The sequence below is a fragment of the Microchirus variegatus genome, assembly GCF_963457635.1.
Source record: "Microchirus variegatus genome assembly, chromosome: 1".
Classification (NCBI taxonomy): Eukaryota; Metazoa; Chordata; class Actinopteri; order Pleuronectiformes; family Soleidae; genus Microchirus; species Microchirus variegatus.
In genome coordinates, this window is record NC_139802.1 from 8,980,033 (window position 1) to 9,005,608 (window position 25,576).

At 40.9% G+C, this 25,576-nt stretch overlaps 1 protein-coding gene across 2 annotated transcripts; it reads right to left on the reverse strand.

Moving 5' to 3' along the window:
* Window positions 1–647: 647 nt before the first annotated feature.
* On the reverse strand, window positions 648–22,904 carry emc2 (ER membrane protein complex subunit 2). 2 transcript variants are annotated; one of them, XM_083890556.1, is made up of 11 exons: window positions 22,863–22,904; window positions 21,875–21,988; window positions 18,879–18,943; window positions 17,845–17,930; window positions 16,336–16,393; window positions 11,975–12,060; window positions 11,610–11,669; window positions 8,424–8,505; window positions 8,068–8,178; window positions 6,236–6,340; window positions 648–1,416 (listed from the first exon to the last, which is right to left on the reverse strand). In XM_083890556.1, exons 1-11 carry the CDS (start codon window positions 22,900–22,902, stop codon window positions 1,330–1,332), a joined length of 894 nt encoding a protein of 297 aa, XP_083746682.1. In that variant the 5' UTR covers window positions 22,903–22,904; the 3' UTR covers window positions 648–1,329. The 2 variants fall into 2 exon arrangements, with proteins under 2 accessions (XP_083746682.1, XP_083746683.1); XM_083890557.1 differs by lacking the exon at window positions 648–1,416 and adding an exon at window positions 6,468–6,523.
* Between the last annotated feature and the right edge of the window lie 2,672 nt (window positions 22,905–25,576).

Consider the following 25,576-nt stretch of genomic DNA (forward strand, 5'->3'; position numbering starts at 1 on the left):
AATGGGGGCGTCACTTAGCCTCAGTCTTTTTCCTGTGAAAAAAAATAAGTGAAGTCAGTTTTTGCTCGAGCAGCTCCTGCCTTTCATTGGTTCCGCCAGACTGGTGAGGCAAATCAAACGCAGACGTGTTCATCCACTGACCACGGCCCGAGTATTAAACTTCAGAAAATGGCTTTCCGCACTCAGTACTTTGAGCCGATGACCTCTCAATTTAAAGTCCGTCCAAAAAGAGACCATAAACTCAACACTCAGGTTCTTCCCTTTGCCAAAGAGTGAAGTTATGTGACAAAAAAACAAAAGAAATGGAAGTTACAGCAGACTCTTCATGGGTGAGAGACAACTTATGATGATCATTTGGATCAATTCAGATTCAACAATTACAGAACCGAATGAACAGTGTTCTGCTCTAAAGGCAGGAGAAAGCAGGACTGCCTCTCGCTCCACTAAGATGTCTTTCTTCCCTGTCTGTCATGCATGTTCCTAAATTTATGAATAGATTTTTTTTTTCTTTCCAACTTGTGGTGTGTTAATTACTGGCAGCACTCTCTGAGGCTCTCTAAACTGAAATGACAGAGGTGTTGTTCAGTGTGCTGAAGTCAGTTCAGCTGCTGGCTGGGGTAATTGAAAGGCAGGGTTTCCCAGCTGGAATCACTGTGGAAGAGGCCCCTGTGTTTGCCACCGCTGCCTTCATAATGACAAATGTCTTTTATCCTTTTACAGTATAGTTACAGCAGGTTCGAATGTGTCAGTCTGCTGGGGGAAAACGTGACTCGTTAGAAACATGGAAGTCCAAAAAAACAACCTAGCAAAAACCCCTTCTGGCTACAAACGTTCATGGAGAAAATGTATTTTCAACTATACTTTATTAAGACATTTTGATAAGTTTGACAAAAAAGCAAAACAATTATTTGTATTAAAGATGTCTAATTGACAGTAGCACCTCTGTGGGAACAGGTGGGGCTGTCATACTGTCTTTATAAATAGCAGTTACTTTACAGCTCGTCTTCTCTGTCACAGGGTTAAAGCTTTGATGTGGATGTGAAGAATTGTTAGACACAGGATAAAATGGGAAGGATTAGTACAGTGCAGTCCACTCTGAGGAACATCACAGCCTGGTGTGTACCCAGATGAGTGGGTGAATCTTTGCACATGAGGAAAAGGTCTTCCGTTATCCATGTCAAGTTCACTAAATCACAGAATCAACGTTGAAAGGATTAAGCAAAAAAAAAAAAAATTACAGATCTGGTTCTGGATAGTGAACATATTTCAAGGCTATTTGAGCTGCCATGTTGTTCCAACTGAAGAGCGAGGACAAAGACGTGCGCAGGTCTAGGCCATGGTGATCTGCATGGACTCCAACATCTCCTCCACTGTCTTCCTGGAGCACTTATTCTCTTTACTCCCACGACCAGCGAGCTGCGTATCAGAGGAGGAAAGGGGGAGGCAAAGAGAACATCAGCTCATTAGATCTCTCTGCCAAGGAAAGTAATGAAGAGCTAAACACACTTGAACACAGCCTCACAGAGGCATCGATAACCTCGTGCAACATATATCACGCTCCACTGACTGAGCGAAAAACATCCCTGTCCCAAAAGTAACAACGATCGTAGAGATAACAATAGTCAATGGACAGATATGGTAAACAAGTCATGCAAAGTAAGATAATACCTCAACTTTGAGGGTCTCCCATAAACTGTTGCATAAGTGCCATTACTCGCTCTCTGTGTGTGTGTTTGGAGAAGAATGCCCACATAAGTCCACTTCCATAGCCTCTAGTACAGGAATATATAACAGTGCACTCTAATTTTAGCTCTGTGTCCACAGGGGTTCACAGGGAAAGCCGCAAATTATAATCCAGGAGCATATAGAGGATTACTCATGTGTACACAAACGGGCATACACATCCTCGTCCCAATTAAATCTGGCAACAGACGAGGCATCCGATCGAAACAGACTAAAGGGAAACACAACTTCCTTCACCTTGGGCAGGGGACCAGGGATAAAATGATGGGTCAGTGCGATTCACTTCATCTTGCCAAATTTGTCAACCAACATAAATCTTGACAAAATCTTTACAAAGGGTATCATATGGCCACAGATTCCATTATATACAAGATTCATTTTCCATTATTACACATCTAATGAAAGCTGTGTGTAAAACAGCTATATCATTTCTATCATATCCACCATGAAATAATGTAGAAAACAAATGATGATCAACAATGACACCACAGTTGTACTGATAGCAGTCGACACGGACACGCTACATGCAAATACAATATGCAAGTTAAATCCCAAAAGAAACATGCTTCTTTAACTTAAATTTAGCGCAACATCATCGCAACATCATCACAATCCAGGCCCACAATTTCGACAAATGTGTAGCGGCCCTGAAAATGGACAAGCGAGTGCCAACGGCATCGCAGGAGTCTTTCAGTTAACTTATTGCAATAACACAATTTGCCAAGTCGAGCACAGGCAGGGGATATCGTTTCAACCACATGGCTTTACTGCCTCTGAACAACAGAGCACATTCTGCATGTTCTGAGATGAGCCCCACGAGACGGTGTGCAGGCGGAAGCGCCATTATATACAGAGTAAACAATCATTTTCATGCTTAAAAACAACTGGCTGAGGAAATCTAACACTGGGCTTTCACCTAAGGTGGCATCTTGGCTTGTTTTCCAAAACCACATATCCTCGTCTCCATATGATCTATGTTTGACTCAAACACCCGACATTCATCAAAAGTCACTGATCTTTAATGATATGACACATTTATTCTATCAACAATTGGCTCTACCCAGACTTCTGCAAATGGGAACTAAGTGTTTCCTAAATTTAGCCTATGCTGTCTTTACACAGCAAAACTTTTTTTTTTTCCCTTTGTCCTAACTCCAACTTAAAAGGGGCAGTTTTATAAGGTGTGCAATGGGCTATGTAATTTCAAATGGTGACTCATTCTTCTAGATTCAGGGTGTGTGTGAGTGGTGGGGTAGCTATAATGATCAGTGCATTAATTGCCTTTCTGCCTAATGCACCATTACCTCAGGTCCTGTTGTCAATTATCTCTGCAGCCTGAGGTGAGACCACCACATTAACTCCTGCCCTGCTCTAAAACAGTGGGGGGCAGACCAGACAGCTTCACATCTATTTAGAGCATCTGATAATAGAGACATGACGCAGTGGGAGTCTCTGGTCCGTGACAGAGGAGCTAATCAGAGAATCTGTTTAGAGAGTTAGGGTAACAGGGCAGGCTGTCGGGCCACTTAAAAGACACATACACCTACGACCCACACAACTATATGTGTCAGCCAACCCCACCAAAGTAATTACATTAATGCTTTTCATTCTTTTCAAATGTTCCCCAGTCAGCCATGACCTCTCACTGCTCCCACTTGCACTCACCTGCCCACCTTTTTCTCACACTGAGGTATGACAATCACCAGGTACTGATGCCTAATAAAAGTGGATGACTGACACGAGCAAACGCTTTAAAGGGGCCATCAATCAGCCAGCACAAGCCCACAGCAGCCTGCAGCGGTCTGAGTGAGGCCCACAGCCCCTGCTCCTTTTTAAGATCTCGCAAAACACTTAGCTGAGAGTGGGGACCAAAAAAAAATAAAGGATGCTACTGCACACCTTGTCATTTAACTTGTCTCACACTTCAAAACCACAAAAGAAAAAACATCCAGAAGTGCACATATGCACTGTGCTGTGTGTTTGCATACACATGTCAGTGCACAGACAAACAGCAGAGTTGAGCACAAACCCTCAATAACCAGGCAACTTAAACAAGGACAAGATGTCACATAAAGGTGTGCCTGTCTGAGTCGTCTCATTATAATCACCAGGAGGTCAAAACCAAAGTCAAACTTTTTCAAAAAAACATTTTGTCTACTGATCTCTATTAGTAGCTGAAGTGTTTTGGTCTGTTGTCATCATAACTCAAAATATATTTTTTTCCCTCTGAGCTAATAGAATAAGGCTTATATATCACAGTGATTCACACACTGCCTTCATGTTTAATCATTTATATAAATGCTCGTGCAGATTTCCATTCATCCAGGTCATTACTGCCCAAATCCAATTAAATTTTAAACATTTTAAGTGACACTATGCAATAACACAATCACACTTGCAATAACAGCTTCAAATTGAAACACTGGGATGTGTAATATAATGATAGGCAGCAACTCAAGCTGCGAGAAGAGTAATGCTGAACTGTGGTCAGTTGAAAAGACTTCAAACTCATCAAAAGTGCTTTCATCCTGTTACGTTTTCTACAGCAAAGATTACATCATGTTGCTATGAACTGAAGTGGTAAAATCAGGGGGGAGAGGTAACATTTTCCATCAATGTCACATTTAGCTTATAACAGTTGTACTGTATCATGTTACTTGTTTTTATCATTTTAATCTTAAAGCTGTCATACCACTGTTATAGACACTTGTAATAGCCTTCTGATTTATTACAGCTAACATCACCAAACTCCTGTCTGTGGGTAATACACTTCTCATACCTCCCTGGCAATAAAGAAAATGTTTTAGCGTACTGGTTACACAACTGTCTAATCTCTGTAATACGTATTGGATGAAGTCCAAAAGTAGTTTAGATGAAGTCCAAAAGAACTTACCATGAACTAATTTATTCAAGCAACTTGCAATCCTAATCATTTGTTTTGTAATCCTCATGTATACAGGGAATAGTGTTCAGGTGTTACCTGGCTGGCAGCTCTCTCACTTAACCATATACTCAACTTCAGCTTTCCTGTCAAAGCCTGAGTCATCCGATGCCTCACTCATGTCCTGCAGATCCTTTAGGCCCCTGACTTGTGATTAAAAGTGTGCACTTTGAGATAATCATCTTGTCCCTCTGTTAGGATCAAAGACTTCATGAGGCAACGAGGTAAGGTCAGAAGCAAACCAATCAAAATGATGAGTGTAGTGGCATGGAGACTTTTAGTTGACTTTGTTCACCAAAACCCCCTCTTCATTGTTTTTGTATTTATTGAAGAGATCTGTCTCTGTGTATTACGTATGAGCCTGAACAAAACAAGCTTCACCTCGTGACTTTTTGTTCTCCCTCAAATCAAACCAAACAGAACAAGCAGAAGCTTCTCGTCTGCTGGAGTTTCAGAAGAAGACAGCTGCTCACTGGGACATTACTCACACACACACACACTTTGTGCAACAGAGCTCTTAAACTTGTCTAAGTGCTCAACATGTGAAATGTGTCTATAAGGGACAGAGAGCCAAGTGTGGTGAGACGAGGTCTTTAGAGGCTCAGCAGGAAACCTCTCTCTCAACAGCACCCACACATGCTGAGCAAAGAACCACTTATTAGACGTTTAACTGTCGAAACCCAAATAAGCAACACATACTGTATGGGCTCGTATGGCAAAAAAGTTTTCTTTTAAATATGCTTTAATACGTGGGTTGCCGTGACAACGGCATAAACCATTTCAGTAAAACAATCTGAGTCGCTCCTCAGTTTTTCCCCTTCAATACTTTGCGTGTATTTGTGCAGATTCTAATATGAGGGCACACGTGTCTGCTTTCAAATGGGCACAAATTGGTTCATCAGGTCCTCGTTATACAGATTTTAAGGACATTTAATCTGGGAAAATATTTGCAATAGTTGATGTGAAATACTGCAACACTTAAATGCGTAATGATGCTCGTGAATTTGCTGCAGACATCCTAAGTTCAGCTCGTTGAGCCCAAGTTTGTGAACTAGACAACTCCCCGCTACAGTCGAGCATGATTGTTGTCCGCAGAGAATCAGCCTGTGGCTCTGTGAGAAGCTCATCTGTGAAGCCACGGTGTGGGATAAAGTTTTAGCCGACATTGTGGCCTTAAGTCAACACATCGACAGTAAATGTACCCAGACACACTGAAAGACACCAGGGTTGTAATTTCAGCACTGCGAGTCAAAGTCATTCTTCAGGATTGCTGTGCATTCAGGGGTCATCTGGTGGTTGCGAATACTTTTGCATACTATGCAAATGAAGGGGATTTTTGGATGTCTGGATATTGTGTGCAAATACCCCATAAAAACTGAAACATAGCAGAAGAATCAAAAGACAATATGGCTGGTGGTTTTCAGTGTCTGGCAAAATTAATAGTGATGTGGGAAAAAGTGGAAATCTCTATGTAGCAGATATGCAAGATTAAAATATGACAAAGTTACATGCTCTTCCATCAAGTTTAAAAAGCATCAGTATATAACTCACCTTATAGGCTCTATTTATTTGAGTGGTAGCCCAGCCGGCGTACTTAATATTGTCCTTCTTCACCTTGGCACTAACTTTAGGACTGGCAGCGATGTGACTTGCAGACTAGAGGAAAAAAAGAAAACGGGAAGAAGCAACAAAATGAGGGAAAAGGGGAAAGGGTGTTCTTATATCAAAACTTGGTGAAACAGCAATAAAGGCGTAATTGAGATGAATGTGCAACCACTCTTACCATCTACCACTCCACTAGTCATTGTGGCAGAATGAAGAGAAAAAACAGGCCTTGGCCTGATGACACAGGAGAAATCATTTATGGGAGGAAAAAATGAGCATTTTAATGCTTCATACGTAAATTGTCACTTAACGGAGTCTAATTTCTCCAACACCATTGATTCCTGGTGATGAAAGAACCATGTACGGTAAAAAAAAGGAAAAGCAAGCGTGCAGTGAGAGGAGCGCCTTGTGAATCACGGTTTCTGCCTGCCCCGACAGCTCCCTTCCGAACCACAAATCCCATGTCTTTCCCATGTTCCTGCCATCATCTCCACACAGCAAACCCCAGAGGGCTTACCCTGCCTGCACTTCAAAGCCCTCCCTACCAATGTGCTGAAACTTTAACTACACACCAATCAACCTGGTCCTGCTTTTTCTATAAAATGGTTTGGCTTCTGTATTTTTTTAGTAAGCATTTTCTTTATTTCTATATGTTTTTTTTTCTTTTTTTGGCACAAGAGAAACCTCAATTTAGATGATGTCAACCCAGACAGGCTATCCCCACATAACAGTGTGTACCATTATGGAGGGGAATCCCCACGCAAGCGTTGTGAGTAACTAACCCACAACCCGACTGTGGTCAGTGCTACTAAGTCTTCTGTGGAACTGACTCAGCTGGTGAGAGATGGTGAAAGTTTCATGCCCTTTCACTGAACTTCTTGCACCTGACAGAAGTTGGACCGTCGATGTGAACTGACAAACTTCAAAATGCACTCTTCAGACAGACCTGTGACTGATAAAGAATAACCCCCCCCCCCCCCCCCACTACCTGAGGTAGCCATTACAGGGCAGGGTGTCAGTGAAGGACTTGTCAGGAAGCCGCACGGGGCCTGCTCTTTCTCTGACAAACGTGAGCGTTAACAGAAGCAAAACTCTTAGTTTGAACCCTGCCCTGCTTCTCCTGTATGCTGCCTAAACCGCAGAGAATATGGGTTATGTGTTTGGACTACCTGAAAAATCCCAGTGCAGAAACTCAGGAAAACACTAGGTCTCTCTGTGTTAGACCTGCTTCCTCTCTCCACCTTTTATTCCCGGCATCGCTTTGTTTGTGTTTTTATGTCAGCTCTCAATTACATATGATGCATTGGTGCTAAGGGACAACATCCCATTTAAACAAATACAGAGATGAAAGGGCTGTTTACCCATGACTACAATCAAACTGGCACCCAGTCGGATGATTTGCAAGTTATATACTGCTTACAACAGTTGTACTGCTCTTTCTCTCAAATTCATGCTTTTCTCTTTTTACTCCTTTATTTATTTAAGTGACAAACGTAAAAAAAAGGCCTCACCAAAGGGGTATCATTACTAAAATAAAGAGCTTCAGAAGGGCAGACATTTCCGATGCTGGAGTTCACCATCTGACTCAGCAGTGTGCTGACCTGTCTGAGAGCCTCTTCTTCCCCCCCAAAAAACACATGTACACACACTACAGGCGTACTTGACAGACTCATTGGACAGCCTCAACCTTGACAAACCGCAGGGTAGCAAAAAAGTTTGACTATTTTTGTTTTTCTCTCCTCCTCTCCCACTTTCTCTCCATGTACAGCGGTACTCACCATGTACAGACCAAACAATGCCCTCATGTTTCGGTTGTTCAGCCTCAGTGCCTGGGCAAAATACTTTCTGGACAGCTCCAGGTTTTCCAGCCCCCCCTGAGTGTACTTCACCTGTTAAAGGAAGCGTTAAACTGTGTTAAATGGCAGCGCAGGCAATGACAGCATGACATCTGAATAAGCAATACATGACAACCACATGTGAACACATCTCCTTTCATAGGCCTCTACTCCCAGTGACATTTAGTGTGTCCCGGTGTTTCTCTCCGTTACAAAGAGAGGCACCATTCACAGAGAGCGAACATTTATTCCATAGTTTCCCCACATGCTTGATGACGGACATCCAGGCGTGTACCTACCTCAGCGTACTGCTCACAGTACAAATGATTGTGAGGATTGGTCATCATCAGCTCCTCCAGGCAAAACGCAGCTTTTCCATAGCTGTGGAAATGACAAGGGAAACAGTAAGCCAATTGATACAGCTGTGGGTATGTCATCCTTTAGCTTGCTCAACTGTGAAGCACAACATCTATGCCCAATAAATTTGCAGGTATAAATCTGTATTGAAAACTACATGGGGTACAGGTACGACAGACTTATAGCCTCCTGAATGTTGCAGAGCTCCGTAAAGATCTACAATGTGTCGTGAAGTTTATTTAAAGGTTTACAGTAAAGGTTACTCAGTCCAGACAGATGGAAAAGGTAAAAACCAATCTAGTATGGTGATTCTCCCTCCTTCGGGGACACTGAGGATCAATCTTCTCCATCTGTGTGTTTTCTCAGCCTTTAATGTGTAGTTAACTACCTTCCTGAGGTCAGCACTACAGTAAGAGCTGGCACACTGTGCCTATACTCAGATGAGATCACTTCTCAGCAGCAGACTGCTGAGCTGTTGACCTCACACTAATCTGCTGCCACTCCATTTCTAATACACAGTTTCCCCTTCACTGTACCAGGCCAAGTTGAGCTAAGATACAGTATATCACTGGAACACAAAGCCATAAAACGCCTGCACACCTAACAACACACAAGACAACACACGCAGACCTCCCAACAGAAAATGGGGCTACACTGGCCGTCTTTCAATACATTCAGTTATGATCATATTTGTAACCACGTTTTCACTTCATGGCCAGTTTCTTTTTTTTTTTTTTTTTTGGCAGGACATTTCATATTACTGAACAAATCTTATCAATTTAAAGAAAAGCCAAAATATGCTTGCTACACCAGGCTTCTGAAGATCGTGACTTTTTTCCACCACTGGAGATAAACTAGGTAAATGCAACTTTTTGACTGATACCAAGAAATACAAAATCTACGCTACAGCATAGGGGAAAGGAAGGTGCCGAAAGAGAAAGAAAGAAATAAACAGTAGGAAGGGGTTGAGTGGAGAGGGGAGATCAGAGGGGCTGGATGGTTGGGGGCTGCTTACAATTACCACTTCCTCTCCATAAAATCTTTCAGATGTGCTCATGCAGTGGCCGTGGCCTGCAACAGAGCCTGCTCCATCAGCCATCAACCAGAATCTTGTACCAGAGCCAGACCCCTACCTCTGAAGCTCTTCCTTCAGTCTTCCAACCCCACTGACAACGAGCTACTCTCTAAGGCTGCAGCTAAGCTCACTCTTTACCACAGTGCTTGAGTAAGTTCGTAGCTGCCATCATGTGCGAGACTGCGAGAATCGTATTTGTTTCTTTTGGAAGTTAGTAAAACCATCAGCAGCGGCTTTCCCCTATTTCAATACCACATTTTGACTGCATATAAGACAAAAATGGATTCAGACTGCCTAAAGTATGTTTGAAAAAATTATTACTATTTATACTGTAATTTTGGATGACCAGTCCAATTTTGCTGAACAGTCTCATGAGCTGGGTCCGAATGAAAGCCAACGGCTGTGGCTCCAAGCAATACTTGCAGGCTAAATAATCAGCAGTCTAAACATTGTTGGCATAAGGATTTCTTTAGCAGTGTCAACACAAAAGCTAATAATTACTATTTTAACGTGTGAACACTGATGTTTGCAGCAAGCTAAACAACTTTACAACGGCTGTGCAGACACACATTGCTTTATTTATTTTTCACTCCCAGGGTGTTGTGCAGTCAGGGGAGCAGAGTTTATGAGAAGTGCCACCACCTTCTCCTGGGAATTTCACAGCAAGTGTTCCCTCTCTTTCTCTCCCTCTCTGCCTTTTGCTCCATCCCTCTGGAAAAGAGTGGCGATAATGCCGTGCCATCCGGAAGAGGAGGTGGAGGGGAAACAGAGTTTGTAACCCAAAATAGAGAAAACAAAGAAAAGAAATTGACACGCCTTTAGATAAGGGGCTGTGGGAGTGAATGGTGTGATATTACAAGTGTGGGGATAAGCTGGGAGATAATCCGCTCACCCCTGGATTTCCTCTGACTACTACAACAATAAAGCCTCTCAGACAAAAGCATGAAATATCCAATAAGTAGCCTTCTCACCGTGCTACACATTCCTGCTCCCGCTGGTTTCGTACCGGAGCAACCGAGCAACTGGAGTCAGTGTGCCCACACACACACGTACAAAACCATAGTTCAACTCAAGACACTGCATCAGCCACTTCTGAGCCCCCAGACAATTAAGGAGGGATAAAAGGTGGCACAAACAAAATTATTTTTCTTTCAATGTTCTTGTCTGTCTGGCTCTGAGATATCAGTGAAAGGCCAGGGAGTCTTTCTGCTTTCATATGCATGAGAGTAGACCTATGGCTGAAATCCTATTAAACTCCTCTTATGTGACTAACTTGAACAGGGGTCCATTCAGACCCCCGGTTGTGTGAGGCATCTCACTGCCTCCCTTTGTGGTCATCCACCAAACTTCTGGAGATCAAGCCATCAGTCTGAGTGTAGCCCTGTTAAACTGATGTATTCAACCCAAACATGTGGTGGACTTACTGGAAGTTTTTAAGCGCTAACCGTTTGTTATTAAATGAAAAGTTCACACAAAATAAACAACAGGACACACAGAAGCATATATGAGCTAGACCTCAAACATCCCCCACATTATGGGCTAGGTTTATCGAGCAGGGTGGGTGCCTGCCTTTTAGCACGATAATTCAAAATCTACTGACTTTATCTCCATTAAATCTTGTGAGAACATGATCCAAAAGAATATTCCACTAAATTTTTTTAACATTTTAGTAATTTTCTCATAATGAAGCAATCTGTGTTTTTGTTTGTTTGTTTTAAACTATCCATAGAAATTAGGCATACGAGTCATGTTTATATGTATATGGAGACAGATTATGTGGAAAAAGCAGTGTTGAGGGAATAACTGCTTTAATTTCAATTGTTATTGCAAATATAGGTGACAGAATTAAAAGTAAGAGTTTGAGAAATGTATGAAAACCTGTATAAATGGAAAACAGAAAAAAGTAAATAATAAATATAACTTGCAATAACGCAGCATCTAAACATTAGTACAAAAGGATGACTGAAGTTTTGTCTAAATGCTTTACAAACATTTTAATGTTTGGTAATGTAACTGAAATGTAAATAAAATGTATAAAGAAAACTGTCTTTACTCATGTTCATTGATGTAGAGCTCGGACAACTCATGCCATGCTTCTTGGTCCCCAACAAACCTATAAACACAGAAAGTCAATAAGTACTCTTGCTCAAACACAGCGCCATACATCACATCATGACAGTAATTTCAAAACAGGGAGTGGATTTGTAACATGGTACAGTCAAAATGTAAGTATAATGTTACTTATTACAATACCAATAATATCCAACCTTCGGAGGAGGGGAATAGATTTTGAGTACTTAATGCACAAGTCGTGTCAGCTCAATTGAAAGCAGACTTGGTTTTTAATTAAAATAAAAGCCATGGAAGGTTGAGAGGAGGGAGTGCCTGACCCTCTCTCCATCTTAAAGAAACACTCACTGTTCCAGATACTCATTGAGCTCCCGGATGGCTTCAGTGCTCTTCCCCTGGGCCTTTAGTATGGAGATCTTACGCTTCCTTGCTGCCTGTAGAGCAGAAAATAAACAGGATTAGGGACTCAGCTCGAGTGTTGAAGAGGAAGAGGAGTTGGAGAGAGAGTGACTGAGAGTCAATGTCTGTGTTAGTGTATTTTCAGTGTCACACTCCACAAAGTTCTGCTATGAAACAAACTAATGCTGATTTATTTTATGATAATCTATAAAAAAAAGAACTTTGGCACTTCAAGCTTATGAGATCAAAGGCACAAAGACATTAACTTTGTCAAGTTCAATTGTACGATAATATCACTGGTGATTAAATTCAATTAAATGAATCCGAGTCCACCAAAACATAAATGGCCAACAGGAGATGGACACACGCACATATTATGAGTCAAAACGTTGGCTGACAACAAGTGGTGAGTCATAGCCAAACCAAGTGGGGTAAATGGCACACACCCCCAAACCCCAACGCCTGTCTTCCTGCCAACACAGCACGAATCTAGAGCTGCAACAGTCCAACTTACATCAGCTGAAAATTACTTTCCACTTTGTTTTGATGTTAAAATGACCTTAAGGTGGATTACATTCTCATCAATCTGAATTAGATGGTATTACTCTGACTGCAAACATTTCACTCATCCTCCTCCTCCTCCCTCTTTTGGTAGAGGGTGAAAATCTAAACAGGAGGCTGCCACTCCATTAGAACTACAGCACCCAGTCACAGCCTACTTTATTTATGGACTGGCACTTGATTGAGTTGGGCTTCCTCTTCTATAGTCAACGCTATTGATGACTGTGTATGAGTCATGTCTCAGGGTTGTAAACTTGGGCCTCCTCTGACACTTCCATCATCTTAAATCCACTTATCCATCAAGCTGGGAATGGGGCCCACAGAGACACTGCAGCCTAACCTCCAAGTGAAAAACATAAATGATGAACAAAATGTACCTTATTATAATTTGTTAAAAATGAATAAAATATGTTTTGAAGTTACCAAGCAACAAGTAGTGAAAGGTCAATCCATTACTTCATTGTTCATGTCCTGTGACTATATATCGGGACGCTATGTGAGATTCAGGAATTTATACTCACTTCAAACTAAATTATAAGCATGTGGGATCTTTTCTCTTCCAATAACAAAAAATGGGAGAGCAGAAAAAATAAAGCAAAATCTACAGTGATGTTGAATGGAGATCTGCACTTGTGCACTCCCACCACACCCACCTCCCTCTATTTTTTTCTCTCCCAGATAAAGAACCACTTGGGGCTCAAAGGAGCATATGGAAGTTGGTAGCCCAGAGTCACACAGCACTTTATTAAATGAGAAGCAATTCCAAACCACCTCTCTCCTCCTTTCTCCAACTAATGATCCAGAAAAAGCTGGCAGTGGGTCTGAGCTCTCTGTTGTTGTGATTCTTTTTTAATTAGCACTCTGAGAAGGTCTTAGGAGTGAGGAGAAGGTTATTTACACCACCCCTGGCTTCTCACTGTGACCTACCACAACGTTCCTTTATAATAAGAAACATCACAACAAGGGTGACATACCTAGAGGTACCTGAAGGAGGACTGAACCAAAATAAAGACTAGTCTTGTGTACTCTGTGACAGCAAAGTATAGTATTACAGATTTTCAATTGTGATCCTTTAAGAAACTACATTACATTTTAAGTTAAACTCTTCCATTATTTTGTCGATAGACTTTGCATTTGTGGTCTTTTTTTTATTATTATTATTGAGGCTTAAAATATGAAATAACTTGGCCCAAACATAATCTTCAACCTCAGGAGTCGTCCATGTGACCTCAATGGTTTATTTTAGAAATACTATATTTTTATATTAAACTATTAGGGTGAATTAAAAGTGTTGGAATTTAATATTGATGCAATCATCAAGCCCATCTAATATTATAGTAATTATAATGTGGGAGATCCATGTATGCAAATGTGCGCATCACATGATCTAAAATGCTCACAAGAAGAAGTGAAAAAATGCATTTACGCACAAAGACAAACATTTTGCCAGACCATTGCTGTAGGTACTGGAACATAGCAAGCAATGGAAGGGCTAAGAGTTTGAAACATTTTTTGGACACCACCATGGCAAAAAAAAAAAAAACTTGAGCAATTTTTGTTGATTCAACAATTTTGGTTAATGGGTACCACATCTATTCCGCAGCCTGTAATTACAACAGCTCAGTTTCCAATCTCTGCTTCGCATTCTGGGATGCCTCGCAAGTCTTCCTTGTGGTCGCCAATTTTCCGCCATTTCTCATAGCCCATCCCTTGCCCTATCCCTTAAAAGCATGTTGGACAACATGCAAGGAGGAGATAGGCCTCACTGCAAAACAGGTGACCTGAACAATGTCATTGTGTCATCGCTCCACCGCTACACCCAAGCCACTCGTGACAGGGATTGTGGGAAAAAAGGTTTAAGGTTAACATCCCATGAACAGAGAACCTATTTGTCTGTGTTGTTCCATTCCCAGCCCCATGTTTGAATGACAGCCTACAATAGCTAGGGTGGCAGTATCCAGCATCCAGAGACCAGGAAACTGACCATTCCCTTTCCGAGGATGTCTTTGGAATCCTCAGAGGACTTGTGTTGTGTCGGGGAGGTGCCCTGTAATTCAGTGAAATTAAAACTCCCTTTGTCAAAACAGACGATTAATGCAAATCAATTTGTTGCAGACTACGGCAATGACTTGGATATACATTTGCTGGCATTATAATCTCTTTTTTATATAAAATGACAGTGTTATATAAAAATATCATATGTGGCTTTCCCTTCAACCTTGTCTTAGACCAAACGAGTGGGAGAAAATCTTTTCAGATAATTTACTGCAATCATCCAAATGTTATTTTCCTGTCAGGCATGGCATGGAACAATCCTCCAGCATAATTCAGGAAAGTAGACAATCACTGAACACAAATGTTTTTGGAAGCTGTGGCTGTTGTTAATATCACAAGTGGAGCATACACCACGAGACTGAGAAATTCTGCAAAATCATTTAGGTTGCTATGGCATTTGTTATAAGCAGCATCAGCATGCATGGGACTACACATACTTGCTGAACAAAATGAAAAATAATAACAGACTTTATGTTGAGATCAAAATGACGCCTCAAAAATCCTGACCTGAACACTCTTTTAAATATAAAATACCTAAGGTGAACCAGGCCATGAAAACAGCCACATCCCTCGGCTTGATGATCCAACGTGCTAACTTCCAATAGCAACAGAACCATTAAATAAACAAAGATGGTCTTTATAAAGTGAAGGTGGGAATGAGACAGAGTGTGGTGGCAGGCAGCAGCAGCAGCTGTGGCAGCGCATGGTGGGAGGCAGCTACTCAAAGATGAGGAGCCTACACCTCTATGCCACAGTGGAGTGTGTAAGAGCAAGGTAGATATTGTTATTTTTTCCATATGACTTCCATTTTATTAAAGCAGACAGCTGAAGATATGAAAAATTGTCAAATAGAATCCAAAGCACAAAAGTCTATGTTGATGTTTCAAGCACTGCAAGTTCAAGGAAAACTTTTCACACATCTAAAGCAATCCATATGTCAGCATGGTACAGGAAACTTCTTGAACATCTTTGGGGTGATGGGGAGAGGTAAAGCCAACATAAATAAGGTCATGGTTTCTTTTGAAAACTCTTTAAACCCCATTTTTTTGCATGGCCACATGTCCTTATGGAAACTATCTACAGCAGGTACATTATGTTTTGAGTTGGTGGTGTGGGATTGGCTAGACGTGCTTCTGCAAGTCATTTCACAGAGATGAATTGTAAAATGAGGAGAGAAGGTAGCACAGAGAGACCTTCATAGAATTTAGGGTTATTCATGGCTTGTCTGCATTAACCCATCAGCCTAGCTCATAGCAAACTTTACACTTCAAGCCAATGATCAACAACGAAGAAGGTGGGACAGGAGCTCAGTCCTGTTCACTCGGGGGGGTCTGAAGGGTCCAGTAAATCACCATCTTCAAAGGCCAGACTGGCTTATTTACAGCCAGACCCTTATTTACAATTTACTTCCATCAAACATGTCTGCCACTGACTGAGATCATGAATCACCCAACCAGCAGCCCAATCCCACCCCCCGCTCTAAAACACTATGCAGTTGTGTTGGTGATAGGCTGATCAGCAACGCGGCTCAGGTCAGGGAGGCCATGGAGTTCAACTAAGCAAACTCACACCACTAACACACAAGTGCTTTGGCAGATTTAAAGCCCACCAAAAAGCATAGACCACAGTGGGAAGAAAGGTAGAACAAGAAGCAGAAGTATTTTTCCCTTCCCTCCCCGACTCCTTGTCCATACCGTGTTGGTGGGGTCGTCTTGAAGAATGCTATCATAGTACTTGTTGGCCTCTTCGTACCTTTAAAGAGAGAAGAAAGAATACAGTGTTGTTTTTGAACAAATCCCAGATGGCTAGAATCAGAGACTGTATTTTAATTTGATTGGATACAGTTTGCGTGACCTTTAAACAACCTTGAATAGTTAACTTTACACTTGCCCTCGGTTATCTGTCTCTTGGCCCATAGATAACACAAAATACACATATGAACTTGATAAGCAGTAATATCCAACACAGCTTAGCCTAAACTGTTGGACTGAGGCCACATGATTTTGTTTAAACGGGGACATTTATGAGCTGTAACTATTAAATCATAGAGTAAAGAAATCTGGGAACAGAACGCATGCACTTCACTTGTCATGTTATATCATCCGCTGAAGGATGATTTTTCAACTCTTTTCTATCGAGTATTGCAATGTGCAATGCTAACATTTAAGCAGCCAAGGGTGGGGTTCAGTGATCAGAAACTGTCCCGCCCACAGACAGAAGCAACTCTGGTTTCCATTAGCACTGAGCAGCCCCACTTCTAGCACCGCCGCTTCCCTCACATTCACTTTATTACTCAGCCACACTTTGGGAGATTTCAGATGGCACCAGGCAACCATTCACGAGCCACTGTGATTTGCTTTATTTATTTAGGAAGCGCCCGTGTGTGTGTTTGTGTGTGTGTGTGGGGGAAGGCCCTTGTTGTTTGAAGCTGTGTAATTCGTGTGTAGCTCTGTCTGCTGCCAATTAGATCCCAGTGTGCAGTTTATTTAATCTGACAGCGCTGAAGCAATCACTCTCAATTATCACGTAAACTCTGACATAACCGATAAACCAGCAAGGGTGATCCGGGTGGGGAATGTAAGTGAGGAAGTACACAGATTGAATTACGCTTACTTCAACTAAGTGCAGACTAAAATATCCCAATGTTTATGTTTTTTGCTCATGCTCTCCATATTATTGAGGGAGAAGGAGGAACGGGGGTGGAGACAAAGCTGAAACTTTGTTGACATGTCAATATTTACGGGAGATGCTCGTGGCCCACAGATAAAACAGGACAAAAAAAACAATTAAAAGGGAGGGGAAGGAGAGTAAAATATATAAAGAAAATGAGTAACAAAATAAGGAAAACAGCAAAAAAAAAACAGAAACCAGAGTAGATTAAGGGACCCCCAGAATAACAGTGGGATAAAACCACTTCCTTCCCGGGAATCCCTAACTCAGGCTAAAGGGCCACAGGACTACCCGCTGTTAAACCTTTCCTTTCTCTGTTCCCCTCTTCCCCAAAGGAATGCTGGGTGATCCAACATAAACAGACCCTACCACACACACATGCAGTACTTGCATACACAGACCCAGACCATCATACCGCTGAGGATGTGCTAACAGTTTCTCGCCCCAAAACCTCCTAAAATACCATACGTGAAAGTATGGCTGTACTTTTTGCCACCAATCTAGGCCTTGCTCTCAAAGGACCTGATGCTTACCTTTCCAAGGCTTCCAGCCTCATGCCCGATAATCGCTTCACTCTGTGGCTATCTGGAAACTGCTTCTTCAGTTCCTGCAGACAGGACTGTAAGGATGTGGGCAGAGGAGAGAGAGCACAATTAATAGTTGGCTGTAACTTAACTATATTACACTCTTGCTCTAACATTTACTTCTATAGATACTGTTGATGATTTTCAAACACAAATCACCTTGACAAAGCCAGACTTTGTTTATATTACAGCTAAAAGCCCTGGGTACTGTGATATAAAAACAAATAATCAAAAGAAAAACTTCACAGTATTTATGTTGCACATTTGATGAATTAAATAAATACATTAAATAAAGGAGGACACTTTTCTTCCACTTCTGTACAGAGTCTGAAAAGGTGAGGAGGGGTTAAAATCACATTCAGCATTATCCTGAATTTGATGGCAATGTCTGCAGCGTGATCTGAATCATTTGCACAATCCATCAGCTGAAGTCTGGTCCTTCTTCTTTTTTGTCTGGCAGCAGGTCTGTAAGGATAGCCAACAGACAACTATTTCTAATGACTGAGTTCTGCCTTCTCTGTACTCAGTGAGTCATTCTTTTTGCCAGAGGATTTGTCACTTCCATACTGATTACAGATGAACCATTCAATTAGTATGACCTCCGGTCTTTTTTTCTTTTCTTTTTTTTATCCAAAGCAGATTTGACCATTTTCACAGCTATGAATATTTCAGAACATGAACTCAGAAACATCACATTAAGCTTTAGGAGGGCAAATAAATCCGGGGGGAAAAAGCAATAAATGAAGGCCAAGTTCAGCTAACACTTAAAGCATGCTTCTCCTCTCATTTGCTACACCCTCTAATTTCAAGTCTCAGCAAATTGTTTTTCCAAAGTACAGACAGAGTAATGCCATTTGGTCAAATAAAAATCAGATTTTCACATTTGGCAGAGTAGGTGCTGCAAAATAGGAATGACTGTGAGAGAGAGCATACAGTTGCTTCTGGAGCTCCTGCATGTGTGAGGAAGCACGGTAAAAACATACCACAGCCAAGTCATCTCGACTGCAGTCCAGCGCCGCAATCATCACCTGCTCATAAATAATCCATACTGGGGAAAAGAGACAGACATAAAAGACTGTGTTAACGTCCATTCCAAGGTCCAATTGAACTATGAACACTACTTCTGTCCACATTTACTGCCACTAAGTAAAGACAATGTAACAGGTTAGAAACCATTTGTTAATTTCAAGCTTGGTCATTGCAGTATAAACGATCATAAACACTTTCCAGCAATGACTGTAATAAATAATCATTTAAGCAGTAAGTTGTACTGACATTAATATTACAAAATAATAGAATAAGTAAAATAATGTTTATGTACGTTATGATAACCTCTCAGGCTAAACTGAAAATTAAAATCAAAACATTACCCTGTACCTGTAGCCATAATTTATTTCCCTCATCATTACACTTCATAATGATCTCCTTTTGTGTGATGTGACATTAGAAATTGAGACCTCATTGGCACCAGAGAAACACAGTATAGAGCTGAGCTGCATTTTGAGTAATTTATGACATGGTTAAAAATACATTTAATGTTTTATGAAACTAGTGGTTAAGGTTAAATGTCTCCCTCATCCCCACTGTGACTGTGTTGGTGCACATGGTATATATTTGTTCTCACAAACACTAATAATGAATCCATCTATAAAACACCACTTTCTTTTCTTTTGTGGGGGGAAGAAGACAGTTGACACTATTGGTTCGATATCAACAGCTGATTTTACTGTTGAGAAAAAGGGCTCATCCTAAGGGACAAGCCTGTCTATAGGTCAGAGGCAATGGCAGAATGAGGTTTGCAGAAACTAGTGCTGGGCAGTATGACCAAAAATCTATATCACAGAATTTTTCAAAACTTCAACAGTTTCAGGGTATACAACAGTACTTTTATGATAAGCATTAGCATTAATGAGTGCTCAAGTGAGGGAGATGCAGGCGAGTGTGTGTCTGCACATATTTAGCGAGCGAGGGAGAGGGAGCGGCACGTGTGTACGCGTTTGCTTCTGGTTGCGCGAGAGAGATCCAAGTTGGTGGAGTAAAGTGCTCATTGCTGCAGTTAATAATACAGCCACGTCTTCAGCTTAGCCCCCAGCATGCGTGGTGCATCAGTGAAAAGGTCCCACCTCAGTGTTTTGCCACACCGAAAAAACTGTCATAAATCGGTCTTGTGGTATCTGAAAAATTCATATCGTATAATAAACAAATACCATTTTATTGTTATAAACCGGTATACTGCACCGTCTATTTTGTTTAGATCAGATCTGATCACTTGCAATACATAATGTGAACAGTTGGTCAGAAAAATCAGAGTCTGATCAGATATGCTTACAAATCCGATGCAGTGGGATGCAGTCTAAACAAGGCCTATAACATCACCATTTTCCCAAAGTAGCATGTTGGTTGTCTACACAAAAATGCAAGGGTTGCATTAAGAGATTTTCCCTCTCTGTGACCCATTACCAAAAGACCAATTCAGGGCTCCCAAAATGCTCTTTCCATATGGATGAAACGCTGATATGATTTTAAAAAAAAAAAAACTTTGGCAGATTTGCCTAGACTCCATTTCGTGTGGACAGCCCCTAAAAGCTTGGCTACAGAAGCCTGTTAATGGAATAAATAAAGAAAAGTTTAACAGACTGCTCTGACAAGTGAACTGCATATGTTCAGCCAAACGAACATGTGTTAATTGAAAAGAAAAAGAAAACCCAACTCCACCCAAAAACTGGTGGATTATGCCAAAACAAACAAATCCCTGAAGTTTCTCTTCACTTTAACGATGCCAACTCTTGTTCTGATAATTGCCATCCCATTTCATAGCCAATTTAAGAGTTGGTTTCAATAAACCCATGGCATGTTAAGTATCCACCGGTTCTCAGGAATGTTTGAATCATCACTGAGGAAGAGGGGAGAGTTTTATGGGATAATGCAACAGGACAGCACCATGTTAGGAGACATGTCATGTGACATATAGATATAGACATATCACACTGCTGCTTCACAAACGCGGTATACCTCTATTTGATGGATGTATGGTATACTTATAAATGGATATATTCATGTACAGCACTTCCTCTAGAATTTTTTTTCAGCAGTATTTTTGGTCATAAAAGCCCTAATTTAGTGACCATCATATACACTGATCTGTCAATGTGTTGTTTAATTCTTAAACATTTTAAGGTTAAGACTAAAAATGGTTTGCTGTGCAGACGCGATATATACTCTTTCATAGATATAAAGGAAATGACTGTACACATCACAGTATACTGTGGAATATTTACTTATAAAAAGAAATGTAAGAGCAAAAATAATTAGGTTAAAATCTGAGAAAACTCAAATTTAAAGTAAGGGTTAAAGTAAGCTGTTGTGAAATATAGTTATTATAGTATAAAGTCTGTTATTGGAGGAAGATCCATTACATCATGTGTTATTATACAATAGTGACTAAATACTGTCTCCAAAGCAGCTACAGTTAAGTTACTATTAAAGCAATAAACTTGATTTCGCAGTGACTGTTCATGCGAGTGGAACTACTTGCCCAAAGCAACATATCTTACATATCTAAAATGTCCCTACATATCAAACACACCTGAAGGCTATACTTACCTCTTAGTCTGAAATTAATTGACATTAGAGCTACAAAATGTAAAATAGGGACATGCATTTTTTGTTCTTTACCAATACAGAGGTCTTGACTTTGCTTCAGAGGGTTTGTCATTATGCACACAATTGCTTCCGACACAGTACGTTTAACCTGATTCAGTGTATACAAAACACCATTGCACTTGTCCTGTAACTGTCTTGTTAACAACCACAGCTATGCTAATGTTGTGTATTCAATATAATTAACAGAATACATAACACTATTGCAGGTTTATCAAGTTTTTCCAACTTGTAGATATGTCTATTTTTTGATGTTCCATGACCAAAGCCTCTTGTGTGTTTCAAAGAAATAATAATATAATTATAATGTACCACTTACTGTCATCTCCCAGTTTTGATGAATGTTCACCGATGAGTTCTTCACCAACATCCACTATTTGTTCACTATTTCTGCTGTTATCTTCCCTCCATTTGCGCAGCTTGTCTCTCATCTCTGTAGACGAAGGTATTGAATTATAAGAACAGTAATCTGCGTCAGCACTGTAACACAGTCATTCCCTGAGATATGATGGAAACCAACAGATGGGTTGTGGGAGAATTATTTGTATGTATGAAGTTAATGATGACACAGCAAATACAAATAAAAAATAATTTGTGATTCATTTATTAATCATCTATTGAAAAAGTATATTGATAAATATTCGCCCTTGGAGTGACCTTTGGTCACGATTAGTTGAAATTGGGTTCCCGTATAAAATGTTTAGTAAAAACTACTGAATCAAGAAACAGCCACAGTTGAAGTGTGAATACATGTAAGCAGTACAGTATGTTCAGAAGATGACACGAGCTATTTTAGTACAACTTCTAACCTAGTTAAAGCGATTTGTGCACACGGAAGTACACACGAAGCGACTCAAATATTAAAATAATGTTGTTATTGTAACTGTTATAATATCTGGCACGACATACACACATTGATAAGCCAACATTAGCCGACGCATTAAGATTGACGAACAGCTTGCTAACGGGTGGTTATTGCAAAACAAACAACCAGAATCACGATCGCTACGTGAAATACCAATTCACTGCCATACACTCTTGTCAACAACTGCATGACCACTATTATAGACGACAGATCGTTTGTACAGTGGGTATGACTCGACTGTATGCACGAATACATTGAGTTAGCGACACCTCGCTAACTAGCATCAGCTAAGCACTTCACGTTGCCTGATTAGCTTGTATTTGACTCAGCCTGGGACAACGAAGAACGTATTATTAACCTACACCGACTCTTATTCACCAGGGAATATAAATAAATGTCTCTCAACGTCGACGACCCTTGCGGAGAATCTATTTTGTCTTACCTTCCCATCCCACATCGTACAAATCTGACACCGACGCCATCTTTTTTTTTTCTCTTTGACAACATACGTCGTCCGTTGACGTCATGGGCTTGCCTGTTGTAGGAGGTGCCTGACGAAAAAGAAATAAATAAATAAAACAAATAATAATTATGTTAATAATAATAGTTGTTTAGTCGTCTATGAGATAAGTGATCATTAAAAATCACAATTATTCACACCAACAACATTTTAAGGGTGAGAGTCGATCGTTTATTGTCCACAAGAGCAATCCTTCATGCTTGCTGATAAGTATTGAGTTACAGCAGGCATCTACAAACCAGATGATGCGGGGAAATTAGCTGAGCCTAGAATCTATCAAGTTCCTCTGAAAATGTCAAATGTGCTTTCCAGGCACACTGACCAGTTAATCCTGATTTCTCCCCGGAGCCTCTGTGAATCTCATCCCCATGCTCACTTACACTCACTTACACACTTCTGTCTTACCACATTGGACACTTGTGGAAGTGGACTCAGCATAAATTTGTGTGCAGACACATTTCAGAGATCTGGTGTAATAGCCTATACTTATGCTTTGTCCATGTTATGGTAAACGGTCTGTATTTATATAGCGTTTTTCTAGTCTTGATGACCACTCAAAGCTGCTTTACACAACATGTTTTAAAAGAACAACAAGGAGACGTTTTTTGTCTAAAATATACATATTGTGTCATGTATCATTAGAAACAGGCAGGTGCATGTGCACAGGGGCACGCATGAGATGTCATAATAGACACATAAAACACAATTACAACACAGGTACAGTTGAAGTTTAAGTTACAGTCAGCTTTGAGAGTCTGGGCAGTGTTAATTTTCGAGGCGACTCATGGCAGTCAGTTGATTTGTTGCAGGGTTTTTTGCTGGAACACTGAATACCAGAGAAACCGCCCACACACACACACACACACACACACACACACACAAATCACGCACTGTCCTCCAGGGTAGAGGGCTTCCCCTGTCCACCAAAATGCTGTTGAAGACCACGGCCCTAATGGTAACCTGATTTTAGGACATTATTGTAAAAGTGCTCAGTGAACCAGGTGTCCATAAGTCTGTGATGCAGCTGTATATGGTGGTAGTGAAAAATACCTCCTGACATAAGAAGTCTGTTTAACTTGGTTTAGCTCTCTGTGACAGAAATGGCACAATATAGGAAATCAATTGCAGCCATCTAAAAACCCAAATAATGCCAACTGGTGCTTACAAAGGTTTCCATGCTCTGTTTTTTTGCAAATGGGACAGGCATACTGTACAAGTATACTGAATATATATATATATATATATTTTCCTTTACAGTCTCCGGGTATGAAGAAAAAAAAATATTCCAGCAGAAACACTTCAGAGCCATTACAGTTTGATTTCTGACAGAAGCAATCAGAGTTGGCAATCTCTAAAATGAACAGTTATGGACGAAAAAATTGAGGTGAGGTTGAGGTGCTCTTTGTGGTTTTGAAATAGTTCCTGTTCCATCTAGATTTCCTTTTTGTTGGTGTTGTACAGAGACTTGCGGAAAATGAAGACAGATGCAATTAGCAGCAATGTTTGGACTCAGCCTTCTGGAGCCAGTGACACTGTGTTTATTTTGAAATCTGATTAGGTCCCATGTCTGACCAAACTGCTTTCACCTCATTGCGAACAACTCCGTTCGGATGACTTCGGCATGATTCGCCTCTGATGGACTCCCTCTGTTGCACGTTTCACCTCACCCGTATCCTAAAAGAGAGGCCCAGGGTGACCATTATGACACATCACAATTAGACTTTCTCACTCTCTTGCTCCTCTCCATCTTGGATTGGGTGTCAAGAACAATATTCAGCCCCTTGTCAGAGTAGCTCTATGCTGGGAGGTGACATTATACTTACCCAGTATGAAACCTAGGACGTACTGCTCCCGCGATACTTCATGTGGCGTGATTGCTTATTGAGGATCGGAGAATTACCACATGTTGTATATTATGTTATTAGTTGCACATCACATCATATTCATTCTAAGTTGTGGCAGCTGGTGGAGCGTTTAATTATTCCAGCAGCATTTATTGTATTGGTCCAACCTGAAATATAAAGCACTTGTACACCATCTCAGGGGTCTAAGTTGAGGTTTGACATTATTAGTCATGGCTATAGTTCACTGGTCTTATTTCTTTCCCTTATTGCTTTTATTCAGAGGTCTCCACCTAACTGTATAAATGCACGCGATAACAATTATAACAGAAATGTTAAAGCTACAGGAGCAGACATATTCAGTGCAGTGGAAGCCTGTAACCCACCAGCATAATCTTAAGTTATCAGATTTTCCCTTTTCCCTGGTTAGAACGAGCATGACCACAAATATGGAAAAAGGGACCATGTTCTCTGTCATGTCATGTTTTCAAAGAAAATTGCAGAGGTACAGTGAAGTTCTACATAATGAGGGGAGGGAGCGTGGGAGCAGAACTCGTTGAGGAAGGATTAGCTGGGTCAAATATTGATCGACTTCCCTGTGCGCCTTTTGGGATATCGCTGATTTGTGCGAGTACGAGTCGCTCCCTGTGTGCGCAGTGAACATATGTTGTGCACATGTTCTGCCATGCTCTGTGCTATTGGGCACTCACTTGTAAGTTAATATAGTTCTCTGGCCCATAGTTCTGCAAATGTAACCTTCATCCTATCACCCCTGAGTCCAACAGCGCTGAAGTC